Here is a 15,272-nt window from a genome sequence, read left to right as displayed (position 1 = left end):
GAATCAACTTCCTGGAAAGAGGCCCTAAATGAGCAATGAATCAAACCCCTTCAAACATCATGGACTGGGTCAGACAGAGAAACATGACAAAAGGCAAAACACTAAAAAAAAAAAAAAAAAAAAAAAAAAAAAAAAGAGTAACTAAACATTTTATAATCCTTGTGTTTATCACAGTGTTCCAATTTCTGTATAGATCTCTATCCTGTCTGGTTCTGATTCCAAGGACTCTTTAACTACTGCCACTGAGGTCCCATGTTGTACCTAAGTGTCAAACTATAAACAGCTCCAGTGCCAGTGTACACTGGACTTAAAGAACCCATGTTCTCAGATAAAGAAGAAATTCCCTATATGAGTCCAATCAAGAGAACCAAAGTACTTGTGGTTATTTATTTATACTTGGGGAGAAAAAACCTTTGTCATAAACTACTCAACAATCCTGCCAACATCCCACAAGAAACTATTTCTTACTCCCCCAAATATCCCAGCACATTTTCTTTTGTTTTAAAGACCTACACAGGTAAAAAATTTCTACAGAAGCTCATAAAAATATAGATAAAACAGAGAATTCAAACAATCCACATTAACTATGCAAGATAGCTGTTACTCACTGCTGTGAACATGTGCTATTTCACATCTTTTACACTCATTATTTCATTTACTCCTTATAACAACTCTAGGAGATAGTCTTATTGTCACAAACATTTTACAGATAAGGAAAATACCCAAAGATGTCACTTTTGTAAGGTTTCTTTCTCTTTCTTTTCTTTCTTCTTTCTTCCTCTTTTTTTTTCTCTCTTTCTTTCTTCCTTTCTTTCAACATTTTATTTATTTATGAGAAACACACACACAGAGGCAGAGACATAAGCAGGCTCCTTCCAGGGAGCCTGATGCAGGACTCAATCCCGGAATACCGGGATCACGACCTGAGCCAAAGGTAGACATTCAACCACCGAGCAAGGTTAAGTGCAAATAAATATCAGATCCAAACACAATGGCATGCAGCAATTGGAAAGATTTAGTGGCACAGAAGGATGTTTACAGTATAAATGACAATGATCAGAAAAGAATATAGATCGAATATAAATAATGATTATGAAGGTCAAGTTATTTATAATATGTCCAAGTATAATAAAACATCAAGTTATTTTTATAACTTATTTTTTCTACACAAAATGAACAGAGACTCTGACTTGCTTTCCCTTCTCCCTGGAGGAAAAAATATGCAGAGTATAAAAATCTGGATTATGGAAATTTAAGCAGGCACAAGCACACTGTTTTAGTCACAGTTCAATGTTTAGAAAAAGTTTAATGTAGCAGAAACAAAGTTAGTTTGATCAAAATAATCACGAAGATAAATACATGCCTGAAGTTCGTGTCCTGAACTTGTGTTGATGCATCTTCTAGATGGCAGGTCTTACCTGTCAGTTGCTGTTGGACTTGTAGCCACAGGTGTCTCTGCTGGCTTTTCCGCAGGTTTCTCTTGTTGTGTCACACTAGTAGGTGCAGGTTCAGAAGATGTCGCTGGTGCTGGAGTGACGGATGCAGGAGAAGGAGTGGGAGCCAGAACGGGAGGGGCTGGGGCCTGAACCACAGTCGGAGCTGTAGAGGAGCTAACTGTAGTAGTGGTGGCAGGATTCGACTGCTGGGTTGTAGCTGGTGCTGGTGTTGTCACTGCTTTGGGCTAAACACATTCAAAAAGTAAAACAATGAATTATGATAAAATACAGTATTACCTGATCTCTAAGTAGATTGTATCATTATAGGAGGCCACAAACATAACACTAATAAATAATATAAACTTGTAACTTGAAAATAATTTTGTTAAGAAACAATAAATGACCAACATTAACTATATGATCACTATTTATGTCACTCTTTCAAAGCCAAAGACAGCATATGTATTAACTATCGTTCTTAATTAGCTTTGGCTAATAGTTTCAATCTTTGTTATTAAGTTAATATGAAAAAGAACTATAAGCAGTCACTATTAAGAAATATACAGACTGTGTACTGGAAATAAAAACTATATAATTACTGCCCTCCCCATTACACTTTAAGTGCCTTGGTTATAACTTTCTAGTATTTATTGTCATTCAAAAGCATCACCAAAGTAACTTTCTTGTTCGACCTATGCTAGTACAGACTGCACTGGAGAAAGACTGGCTGTGCAAGGTAGGGCAGGGGACTTTAAAAAAAAAAAATACTAGTAGTGTTCACTTCCTCCTTTCCTTATTCCCAGTCTTATGTTTAGCCCTGTAGCTTTTTTTAAACTGCCAATACAGGGATCCCTGGGTGGCGCAGCGGTTTAGCGCCTGCCTTTGGCCCAGGGCGCGATCCTGGAGACCCAGGATCGAATCCCACATCAGGCTCCCGGTGCATGGAGCCTGCTTCTCCCTCTGCCTGTGTCTCTGCCTCTCTCTCTCTCTCTCTGTGACTATCATAAATAAATAAAAAAAAAAAATTAAACTGCCAATACAATACTCTGCAAATTATTAATGTTCTAAAACTCCCATCTAGATGAAGTGAAATTTAAATGCATTACTATGCTCATTTACTATTTTCCTGAAGATTACTTGTGATCAATATAACACGGTCACATTCCATGCCCTCAAAGTCTCTGCTCTACAGTGCTATTTAAGCCTCATTCTAAATGGTACCAATCCTATCTGCTTTTTGAAGTTTTTCTGCTTACTTTTGATCTAAATAGCTTTTTCCTGTCTCTTCTTTACAACGAGGTCATTTCTCATTGCTTCCATAATGCCTAACTCTTCCCTCTTCTAATAACTGGCCATTATTAATTTGAAAATAAAGTAATGATAAATATCATTAGAATTCTATATAAATTCTGTATGAAAAGGCTCAGCTCTAAGTAGCTATACCTCAAATGCATGGATCTGAGACCTATCCTGCTTAATCATTGTGTTTTAAATAATCAAGGTTATTATAATACTAAAGGAAATAAGACCAACATACATATCCAAATATGTGGCTACCACATTTTCCATTATGTACTATGCATGATAAAACTAGATGAGACAATGGAATACTATTCAGCTCTAAAAGGACACAAATTCTGGCATGTAGCCAACATGGATGAACCTGGAAGACAGTATATTAAGGGAAATAAGCCAGTCACACAAGGGAAACACTGTATGATTCCACTTATACACGGTATGAAGTAGTTAAACTAATAGAAAGTAGGATGGTGGTTACTGGGGCTGGGAGCAGGGAAATGGGAGTTACTATTTAGTGGGTACAGAGTTCCAGAGATGGATGGTGAGGATGGTTGCACAATGTGAATGTACTTAATACCACTGAACTGTACAATTAAAAATGGTCAAACTGGTAAATTTTGTGTTACGTGTATTTTATCACAATTTAAAATACTAGATTGAGACAAAGTTTCCTCACATGATTCTTTTCTTCTATATGCAAAGTTTAACATTTAATGAGTAAGTGCCATTAAAACAAAACCACTATGGTCCTTAATGGGTTAAAAACTTCTAAATCCAACACATGTAAATTGTTCAGTTGCTTTTTTAAGGACAAAAATACACACTTGATTAAATTCACTATTATCTATTGCATATATTACCTTAAATTAAAAAAAAAAAAGAATCCTCACATTTATTCTGTCTTTGATAAACTGGTTTCCAATTAGTCATTTAAACTTATTTTCAATGTTATAAGAATCACTGTTCTCAGATTATGACAACTCAATCCTAAAAATTAATGTCACAGGTACCTATTTTAACTCTACTGAATGCTTATGTATCTTTAAAAATACAACAGAATCTCTGAAAGAACTCAAATTCATCCTTTGCTTTGAAGAAAAACTGTGACTTTTAGAAACTGTCCCCAAAATATTTCAGTCCAGTAAGTGATAAAAAATTCCCCCCCAAAAAAGAATTTCCTCAGGGGCACCTGGGTGGCTCAGGTGGTTAAGCATCCAACTCAATCTGTCATGATCTCAAGGTCCTGAGACTGAGCCCTGAGTCCAGCTCTGTCCTGGGCATGGAGACTGCTTAAGATTCTCTCTCTCCTGCCTCTCTCTTCCCCTAACCTCTCCCAAAACCAAAACCTTCCTCACAGCAATCATTCTATCATTTCTTCAGCTGCCTTTTCCTTTCTTAGCATCTAAAAATCTACCCTATCAACTAGAAAGTATCACTGAATTTAGGAGTTTATATGCTTTGTCTGCCTGAGGAGTTGGTCAGATATAGTACATAATACTGCAAGTCCCTTTAAGGCACCATTAATAAATAAGAAATATTTATTCAATTTCTAAGAACCACATTTTTAAATAATTACATAATTACCGATTTTACGACTTTGGCAAAACAAATTTTACACATTTAATCAACTGTTTTATTTTAAATTATGTTTAAGCTATAAACGTATAAAATAATTAACTTTATGGCTGACTCAAAATAGACTATTAAAATCTTTAACAGGTAAGTGCCTGCCAAATGGATATGCATAAACTGTATTCATAAAGGCTGGACTCGGGATCATGATATTAAAAAAAACAAAAACCTCACACGCATATACACAGTATAAGGCTGAAACTTACTTTTGTCACCATAACCACCACAAAGTTTTTTTCGTCAATTTTATATTCTTTTAGAGCAGTATCATCATTAAGGATTTTGCCTAGTACATTAAGAAAAAGAGAAGACATTATTTGAAGCCCCATAACCTTTGTCTTACATATATTAAAGTTAAAACAATCCCCAATGTCAATTCTATCAATTAATACTTTCCCTAAAGAAAAACAGTAACTAATCAGCCAAGATAAATATGAATGGAAATATAATCGGGTAAAAAAGTAGTAACATTTTGACTAAAAGATAGCTAACACAAACACCATATATGTTTATGACAGTCAAGTTGTTTACACAATTTGTAAGATGACAATTTCTAAAACTAAAGAATGTCACTGTAAGCAAGAAGATAGCACATTACTTTCAATACTTAATTCATACCTGCATAAATTAATTTTTGACCTGCTACAGGAAAGGCATCTTTCCCCTTTTCAGATTCAATCTTCTCTTTCAGTGCCTTCACCTATGGAAAAATAAAGATTTTTTTTCCCTAAAAAGTCTAAAACAAATGACTACCTAGAATTTGATTAAATAATGCAAAGTAAAATTTTATACGTATTATTAATAATTCTAAAGCTTATCATGTATTCACAATATTATACTAAAAAAGACTCATTCTTAATGCATTAGGTATAACAGGTATAAGCTTTGTTTTACCACCAGCCGCTACACATATAAAGATTAGAAGAGGAAGGGGAGGTGGGCGGGGGTTGGGGGTGACTGGGTGACGGGCACTGAGGGGGGCACTTGATGGGATGAACACTGGGTGTTATTCTATATGTTGACAAGTCCAACACCAATAAAAAATAAACTTATAAAAAAAGATTAGAAGAAAAAACTTTATCATTGACTTGATAAATCCATTCAAGATAAAGGTTTCAACATCAAAGTTTTGATTCTCATTATAAAGTTTATGGGTTTATTTCCCACAGAGCAAAAAAGTAAAGAAAGGCTCTCTAAAAACGTTGAAGACACAAAAGAGTCATATCTACAATAATAATAAAAGTTAAATATGAATGTTAAATGGCAAATAATTCATTTTAAAAGTCGGATACGTTTCATTACAATCACACGGGGGGCTTCATTACATCACATTACACCCACAGGGGCTTCATAAAGATCAATTAAAACCTAATTTCTGGAGATGGTGCCTGAACATCTTTTTTTTTTTTTTTAAAGAGCTTTATAGGTGGTTCCAAAGTTCAGCCTTGGCGGAGGACCACTGTATCACTTAAATGATCTTAAACAAGTAGCTTGGTTTCTCTCTCAGTATCAGTCTCATCTACAAAGTAAGAGGAATAGGAACAGATGATCTTGATGGTCTCAGATTCCTAAAATTATGTAACAATAGGCTCATTATAAGGTATTTTGAAAATGAGTCCAATCAATTTCTGAAACTAACTGATCAGAGTGGCTGAGGAGTAAAAGAGGCAAGAAGAAATAATGGAACTAGTTTCATTACTTGAAAGGCACAAGAATCAAGAGGGAAAATTCTATTCCTTCTATTTCCCAGAATACTTCTAAAAATTGTCTAAGTTGATAGTTCTGAGCTTTAGGTGAAAGACTGCCTGATAGGGATACAAAAAGAGAGTACTAGTTTCATTACTTTAAAGACACAGGAATCAAAGAGGAAAATTCCATTTCCTTCAATCTCCCAGAATTCTTCTGAAAATTGTCTAAGTTGATAGTACTGAGCTTTAGATGAAAACTGGTAAGATATAAAGAGAAGGTTCCTTTGTACAATTAAAAAGCAACAATGTATCTTCCAAAAGAAAAAAAAGACAGTAATGCTTATACAGCTTTAAGTACATTAACATACACAATTTCACATAATCTTCAAAACTCTGGGACAAATGGGGTTATCCACTCAATTTTATAGATGAGGAAGAGAGGTTTAGATCTCCTCTCCAGGTCACAGTGCTACTAAGTAGTAGCTGAAACCCAAAACAACTTTCTGATTTCAAGCTTTAAAGCAGAATATTTTGCACACACCATATAAATTACCCCTCGTTGCGCTGATCCTCCTGTAATGAGTCAACAGCATCACCACTATTCTGATGTTCCCCAAAGTAGAAATACATCACAAGTATCTAAGTCCACTATTTTCTATTGTTCTGAATTTCAAAAGTTAAATTAATACAAGTAACAACTTTTAAAAAGAAAGCACTCAGAATCTGATCTCAACATCAGTAAACTCAGGCTATAAATTCCATGGCCTTTTTCAATTTCATATACTGCTCTTTATCAGATGATAAACTGTCTGCTATGTGTGTTTCAGAATAAAGAAGTACAAGGAGGGATCCCTGGGTGGCGCAGCGCTTTGGTGCCTGCCTTTGGCCCAGGGCGCGATCCTGGAGACCCGGGATCGAATCCCACGTCAGGGCTCCCGGTGCATGGAGCCTGCTTCTCCCTCTGCCTGTGTCTTTGCCTCTCTCTCTCTCTCTCTGTGACTATCATAAATAAATAAAAATTAAAATAAAATAAAAAAAAAGTACAAGGACTTCATAACTTCCATAATGCTACAGCTGACCCTTGCTTTAAATTATATTTATGTTGACGGTTCTGATTTTACTTATACATTCAACTAGCAGTTCATGATAAAATCAGGAAATAAAAGATACTATCCAAATTTCTAAGATAAAATAACTTAAAGACTATTTAGTTGGGATGCCTGGGTGGCTCAGGGCGTGATCCCTGGGATTGAGTCCTGCATTGGGCTGCCTCCAGGCAGCCTGCTTCTTCCTCTGCCTGTCTCTGCCTCCCTTTCTGTGTCTCTCAAGAATAAAATCTTAAAACAAAACAAAACAGAACAATAAAGACTATTCCCTGCACTGCTATGGATGCTAAAGCCTGGAGCAGTGATTCTCTAAGGTAGGGTTGGGAGGCCATAAAGGCTCATAAATCTCTAGTGGGTGGTCTGCAAGGTCAAAAGACATTATTTGCCTTTTTTCCATCCTAATTTTCTCACAAATATATACCTGAGTTTTCCAAAGACTACAAAGCATGTGATACCAAAAGACTGAATACAGAAGTAGATGAGAATCGTTCTTCTATTAAGCCAAACATTAAAGAGTTTTGCTGGGGTGCCTAGCTGGTTCAGTCAGTAGAGCATGGGACTCTTGATCTCAGGGTGGGGAGTTTTTTTTCTTTTTATAATTTTTTAAAAGATTTTATTTATTTATTCATGAGAGACACACACACACACACACAGAGGCAGAGACACAGGCAGAGGGAGAAGCAGGCTCCATGCAAGGAGCCCGATGTGGGACTAGATCCTGGGTCTCCAGGATCATACCCTGGGCTGCAGGCAGCGCTAAACTGCTGCGCCACCAGGACTGCCCTCAGGGTGGGGAGTTTGAGCCCCACACTGGGCATGGAGCCTACTTAAAAAAGTTTTGCAAAACTATAAAACAATGCCTTCTTACTGCTTTTTGTTTGGGAAAATAATTTTTTATATAAATAATTATAACATTTATTGGGTTTATTATCTGTAAAAGATCATTTAAAACATTTCTCAGTTTACTTTCTAATACAGTAAACACAAGCACATAAACAAAAGCTATTTTGGAGTTCTCAATAAATTCTAAGTGTATAGGGTCTTGAAAACAAAAATTTTGAGACCTGCAATCTTCCACAGTAAATGACTTGCCCAAAAGTCAACTGAGAGATGGCAAAGCTCAGTTAGAGAACTCTGCGGTGAATAATAAATTTCCTTCCACATACTTCTTTCTTCAGAGAGGGAGAGAAGATGCAATATTTGTAGCTCTGGTGGCTTGGTTTTTTTAAAAAAAAAATTCACAAATGAATTATAGACCATATGTGTTACCATGAGTGAATTTAGTTCTCAAAAAAGTACATAATGGTATACAACACAGCAGTTGTTCAATTAATACTTGAATAAATTAATAGAGCATAGAAATATGTGAAAAAAAAACAGAAAGATAAAGAAATATATGAAGCAATAAATGAAAGAAATAAAAGAAACAGAAATCTCATTCTGGACAGGTCAGGATATATGGGCAAATAAGACAGACTTAGCTGATATGTATATACAGTTTCTATCCGATAAAAATTTTTTTTCTAGCACCGATAGAATATATAGTTTAAAAATGTAGGCCACAAAGACCTATATTTTCATATAAGCCTAAACAAATAATGGACCCACTCTCTAGTTCTATCAAAGAGGGAGGAGGGGACAAAAAAACCTTAGAAGTTATAAAAAGCAGAACAACAAACACCTCCAACCAGTTTGCTCCTAAGAAACCAAACTGGTGATTAAAGAATATTAAGAACATAACAATGAGATCTCTACAGACGTCAATACCTGTATGATTTGGCCAAAAAAGGTAATCACAGACTAATACTAAAAGTGTTTATTATTGGAGCACCCTGGTGGCTCAGTCAGTTAAGCATCTGACTCTTGATTTCAGCTCAGGTCATGAATGATCTTGAGGCCGTGAGATCAAGTCCCATGTTGGGCATGCTGGGCATGGAGCCTGCCTGGAATTTTCTCTCTCCTTCTTTCTCTGTCCTGCCACCCCCATTGTGTAGTACTCTCTCTTTAAAAAAAGTGATTATTAAACAAAGAATGAAAATTAAACAAAGGGCAGCCCCGGTGGTGCAGCGGTTTAGCGCCGCCTGCAGCCCAAGGCGTGATCCTGGAGACCCTGGATCGAGTCCCACATCAGGCTCTCTGCATGGTGCCTGCTTCTCTTCTGCCTGTGTCTCTGCCTCTCTCTTTGTGTCTCTATGAATAAATAAAATCTTTAATAAAATAAAATATATTAAAAAAAAAGAAAATTAAACAAAGAATGAAAATTAGTAAACCAAGCACGGAATTCAAATAGAAAGAAGACAAAAAAAAAAAAAAAAAAAAAAGGGAAAAATGCAAATAAGTTAAGAGAAATGGTAGAAAATAGTTCTGTGCCAACAGAAAAATGGGACAAATAACAGGGCAGCAATCCACAGGTACAGTCAATAAAAAGTTCAACCTTATTAGCAATCAAAAACACAGTTTTTAGTCAGACATGATTATGCACCGTAACACTGGAAAAGACAGCCTTAAATAATTCTTGGTGTTAGCACCAAATGTGAAGAAATACACTCTTAGAATGAGAGTATCAAATAAATGTAGTATTTAAGGGCAATACACCAAAGGTCAACATTTTTCAGGGCAGGCCATTCAATCCAGCAATACCACTCTGGGTTATGTATCAAACAAAAAAACTAAACTAGATTTTAGAACTGGGTGCACTGACCTATCCAAACCTCATTGTTCCTAACCTCAACACAATGATCTTTACGTTCAATCTATTTAAGTCATCTAACCACAATACACAGGCTGAATCCTGTCATTCTAAAACTGCCCCATCTTAGAAATTATAAGCACCAACTGCTTATTCCTACCAGCTCTCAATACTGTTCACTACACCTGGTCTTGCATCTCATTAATAAGACTTTGGTCACTAGAGCTTCTATTTTCATTTTGATCTTTATTGCCAGCTCTATTCAGCACAGACAACAATGCCATGGCTTCTATTACTTTTCTTCCTATTATCAGGCATTCTTGTCTTTTTGCTGCTCCTGCCAGGCAAAATTCCATATTTGGACATAACTGAATTTATTTCTATCAGTACTCAATATAAAATTTAGTTCAACCACTTCACTCCTACCTCACTTAGCTAACAAATTTTATCCTTAACTATCCAACCCCTGCCTATCTATTTATAGCCAGTCTTCTAAATGCTGAAGAAAATGAAAGCTACCCTAAATCTTCTGTTCTTGTGGTTCTCCTCCATTCTCCAAAAGGGAATTTCAAACCTGCACTCTTCTTTAAGTATGTTTCCCAACACTACCCTACCCCTGTCCCCTCAGATGACCATCTTCTACTTCATTCAAAACATAGATTATCAGAGAAACTCACCATCCAATTTCTACCACCAAAAGGCCATACTTTTGTTTTGCAACCAGATTCACCTAATTTCTTTCTCCCCTATTAAATGAAAAAGGTATCCCTCTCTTTCAAACCTAATTCTTTCCACCTGTCCCCTAGTTCTTCTTCCAGTGTTCTTCAGTACTTTGCTAGATTCATTGTTTCCTACCCTCCCCCGGCTATATTTTCAACCTCTTCCTCAAAGCCAGTTTATTTTCATTCACACTTATACAGACCTAATTTTCTGTTATCTTAAAAACAAAACAAAAACTTCATAAGCCCCCCATTATTTGTTAGCCCTACTCTCCTCTGCTTAGTCTCAGGCATTTTTCCCCCCCAAAATTAACTACACACACTGTAGTATTTACTCGTAACACCATACCTATTACTCAACTACACACTGCTGACAGAAGCATGGACTTTATCCTCATTCTGCTGCTTATTTTCTCCTTATCCCCATGATTCCATAAGACTGCTCTTACCAGTATCACTGAATTCAGCAAAAAAATCATTACCAGACACTTCTTAGTCCTTCTCTACCTTACTTGACTTGTCACATTAAACAGTACTGGCCAGTCTCTCCTGTTTACACAGTCTTCCTTTGATTTCCATAAGGCCATTCTCTTTTGGATTTCCTCCTGTCTCTCTGTTCATGGCTTTTTGAAATCCTCTTCCTTGGCCAGCCCTTTAAGTGCTACTCAGGGTCATGCCCAAGGATGCCTTTTGTTCTATATAAACTTCCCAGATAATCCATCTCCTCTAATTTTAATAACCATCCAGGTGTCATTTCTATCTCTAGCCCAGCTCTCTCCTTTAGTCAAGCATACCTAAATGTCTACTTGACATCTTTACTGGATATCCCACAGGCATGTCAACATAATATATTTGCTGAAAGAAGGTTTCTAGACTAGTCTAAATCTTAACCTCATCAGATTGAACATACTTTAAAACAGCTTAAAGGGATGCCTGGATGGCCCAGCAGTTGAGCTTCTTCTGCCTTTGGCTTTGGGCGTGATCCTGGGTCCTGGGATCGAGTCCCACATCGGGGTCCCTGTGAGGAGCCTGCTTCTCCCTCTATGTCTCTCATGAATAAATAAATAAATAAAATCTTAAAAAAAAAAAAACAGCTTAGAGGGAAAGGCCTTCTTTCTGGATGTTGCAAAAAAAGAAGAGGTTGTACCTATCTGCACATGGCTTCTCTTGTGAAGGTTATGACCAGCAGTGGATGCAGTTATGACTCCTTTAACTGTGCTGAACCCCCTGCCAGTGCTATTTCACTGAGTAGTGAACAGGATGGATCTAGAATTGATCACTATAGTCCCAATACATAACCAAGGCTATCCTTTCATTCTCCTAAACTTTCCTCTTGCTGTTTATTTCCCCCTAAAGAGTGAGAGATTATCATCAACCCAACCCTATCAACAACTATCAAGAAATCAAACCTTTTCCCTAGTCGCATACTTCTCTTATGAAATTGTGTGCATTTTAAAAAGAACATACTCTGTATCTAAGATTAAACATGGTTGACTTGGCTTCTTTTCTCCCCCAAAAGGGAGATAATTGCAATAATAATAGACTAAAAGTGCCAACACAAAAGCTGATCCCAGTTTTCATGGGATGAAAAACATCCCATTCCCATGAGGTACTTATCTTTTCCACATTCCTCACATCAAATCATTCATTCATCCAGTGGTTCCAACTTACCATCTAATTATTTCCTTTTAAAAAAAAAAAAAAAAAAAGGTCATTCATTCATTCATTCATGAGACACACAAAGACAGAGGCAGAGACACAGGCAGAAGGAGAAGCAGGCTCCATGCAGGGAGCCCAATGTGGGACTTGATCCCAGCACTCCGGGATCATGCCCTGAGCCGAAGGCAGATGTCTAAACCCCTGAGCCAGCCAGGGGCCCCACTTATCTAATTATTTCCTGATGTGTATATTACATTGCATCCCCTGGCACTATCACAGTTCAGGCCAATAGCCATTAAAAGTAGTCTTCTGCATTCAATAAATTTAAGTTGTACATTTCAAATATTAAAATAATGTCTTACAAATTATATCCCTATGATAGTAACACGATGTTTTCCACCTCAGTCTTCTTTTCTTTCTTTTTTAAAGATTTATTTATTTATTTATTTATGATTAGACCGAGAGAGAGAGAGAGAGAGAGGCAGAGACACAGGCAGAGGAAGAAGCAGGCTCCATGCTGGGAGTCCGACGTGGGACTCGATCCCCCCAGGATTGTGCCCTGGGCCAAAGGCAGGTGCTAAACCGCTGAGCCACCCAGGGATCCCCCCACCTCAGGCTTCTTACACAGCACTTTTGCACAAGATTTCTAGGACTACTGCTTGTTGACTAGGTTTACAGCTGAATATTCATGATAACCCAGCTTCCTCAATGTTACTCTATGTTTTCCTTATTTATGCTGTAACTTTGTTGTTCCTTATTATTGTTATAAGTCATAAAAAGAATCATGCAAGCTTTAATGGGTAGCCCTGAAATACAGAGGCCGAGTAACAGTTCATGGGTGGTATGTACTTACCACAGTATATAAAGAGCTTCATAATATGTAACTCATTTAATCTGTGCTATATATCTCTTATTTGAATCTTGGCTAGTTACTGATGTGGAAGTTGGTATTTGTGAGCATCGATGCAGGCAATTTTGAGGCAATCTGCCAGCCTTTGATCCAATAATTCTACATCTAGAAATCAATGCTAAAGATGTACCACACAAATACTTTAAAGATACATGAACAGGGGCTCGATCCCTGGGTGGCTCAGTGGTTTGGCGCCTGCCTTCGGCCCAGGGTGTGATCCTGGAGTCCGGGGATCAAGTCCCGCATCAGGGCTCCCTGCATGGAGCCTGCTTCTCCCTCTGCCTGTCTCTGTCTCTCTGTCTCTCATGAATAAATAAAAATCTTAAAAAAAAAAAGATACATGAACAAGTGTACTACATTACCTTTTAAAACACTGAAAACAACCCTAAACATTCAATGGTAAATACATTATTGTACATGCATTCATTTATATACAATGCAATACAAGAACAATCACTATACATGTAAGGTATTCACTGACTGCATGCACGTATGAATGACATATTTATAATTATCTTTAAAGGACAAAAGTTAGTTAATTTTTTAAAAAACATAATGCAGTTACATTTATGTGTTACATATAAATTAAAAAAATGTCTAGCAGCATATAGAGACCATAATAGTTATTTAAACTAGCGTAATAAAGCCGTCTGCTTTTTTATATACTTTATAGATAACAAGGCTGGATTACTTCAGTAATGTAAGGGAAAATTTATTAAAAGAAAAAAAATTCACAGCACCCCCCCGCACCCCAGCATTTCTTACTAGTATTATACAATACACTGCAATTTTGAAAAGAGTCTTCATTAAAAAAAGAAAAGTCTGGGGCGCCTGGCTGGCTCAATTGGTAGAGCATGAAACTCTTGATCTCAGGGTCTTGAGTTTGAGCCCCACACTGGGCACAGAGATTACTTAAAAAAAAGAAAAAGAGAGAGGTCTGAGGCCATAGTCTAGTACCTAGCTAAATTTTGAAAAATAAGAGCAACCCAAATTTGCAATTAACCATTAGAAAAAGGAGAGTCCCAAAGCAGAAGGATTTCATAGATTTACACTGTTGGGTAATGCTTTTTTTTGATCCCTTGGGTGGTACCATTCCATTTGAGAAAGTAGGATAGGTATCAAGGAGTATTTCCTGGATTCCTCCCTCAAAGTAGGTTCCTACTAATTCTAAAAAAAGAATGGATTATGTAGAATTAGCTGGCTCTAGTGCAACAGGAAAAATCTTCCCACTAGATCCAAGAAATAAAAGAATGTAGCAAAAGAAATTTTTTAAATCACTGAGAGTATAGTATTGTGTGAATAGACAGTAAATAAAGCCATAAGTTCTCATATTATTATTATGATCCAAAAGGCTATGATTTTAAAATATAATCTGAGGGGCCCCTGGGTGGCTCAATTAAGCATCTGCCTTAGCCTTGGGTCATGATCCCAGGGTCCTGGGATGGAGCCCTGCTCATCCCAGGAACCTGCTTCTCCCCCTTCCCATTGCCCCTCCCCACCACGCGTGCTCTCAGGCTCTCAAATAAATAAATAAATAATCTTTAGAAATAGATAATTTGAAATCCAGAATCTATTTTTTCCCAGACACTATGATCTTTTTCAACAAGATTAAAACAGACACAGACTTTGAAAACTAAGTAGAAAAAGTAGGTATCTTAAGATACCTGTAATTTTTAAAGTTTCTATATAGGCAGGGAATGGATCTAACACACTACAAAGAAGCCACCTACCTAATTCAACCAAAAGTGTGAGGAGGAGGAAAGGAGAGAGGGAGTGACACAATTTTTATACACCTGTTGAAGTACTTAGGATCTGTTCATATATATTAGCCAATTGTAGCCAATCTATCTCCTCTGCTTGAAAACGTTTACGTAATGTTTAAAGGGTTTATAAAGTTCATTGAGTTATAAAATTAGCTCTTGGAGACACTACATAAGGAATTTATCCAAACTTACAGGAACAGATGGTGTGATGTCCTTCAGCAGGATTCTCTGTGGTTATGGCAAGCTCAAATTTAGCACATTTCTTTCCAAAAGTAACAGAAATTTTATACATTACCTATCATCTCATAATTTCCAAACTAAAAAAAAGCAGAACACCACTCTTAAAAACTCTGAAACTGCTGATTTCATCA

The 15,272-nt window shown here is 36.8% G+C and overlaps 1 protein-coding gene across 2 annotated transcripts in view; it reads right to left on the bottom strand.

Moving 5' to 3' along the window:
* Positions 1-15,272, bottom strand: part of RAD23B (RAD23 homolog B, nucleotide excision repair protein) — a 45,921-nt gene that overhangs the window by 22,721 nt on the left and 7,928 nt on the right. For both annotated transcript variants that reach the window (XM_025432073.3, XM_035696814.2), the window contains exons 2-4: positions 4,986-5,067; positions 4,574-4,653; positions 1,419-1,681 (exon numbers count right to left, since the gene is read on the bottom strand). In XM_025432073.3, coding sequence (XP_025287858.3) covers positions 1,419-1,681; positions 4,574-4,653; positions 4,986-5,067 — 425 coding nt within the window. The remainder of the gene's footprint in view (positions 1-1,418; positions 1,682-4,573; positions 4,654-4,985; positions 5,068-15,272) is intronic.

The sequence above is a fragment of the Canis lupus genome, chromosome 11 (genome assembly GCF_003254725.2).
Source record: "Canis lupus dingo isolate Sandy chromosome 11, ASM325472v2, whole genome shotgun sequence".
Lineage (NCBI taxonomy): Eukaryota > Metazoa > Chordata > Mammalia > Carnivora > Canidae > Canis > Canis lupus.
This window is presented reverse-complemented; position numbering and strand designations above follow the sequence as displayed.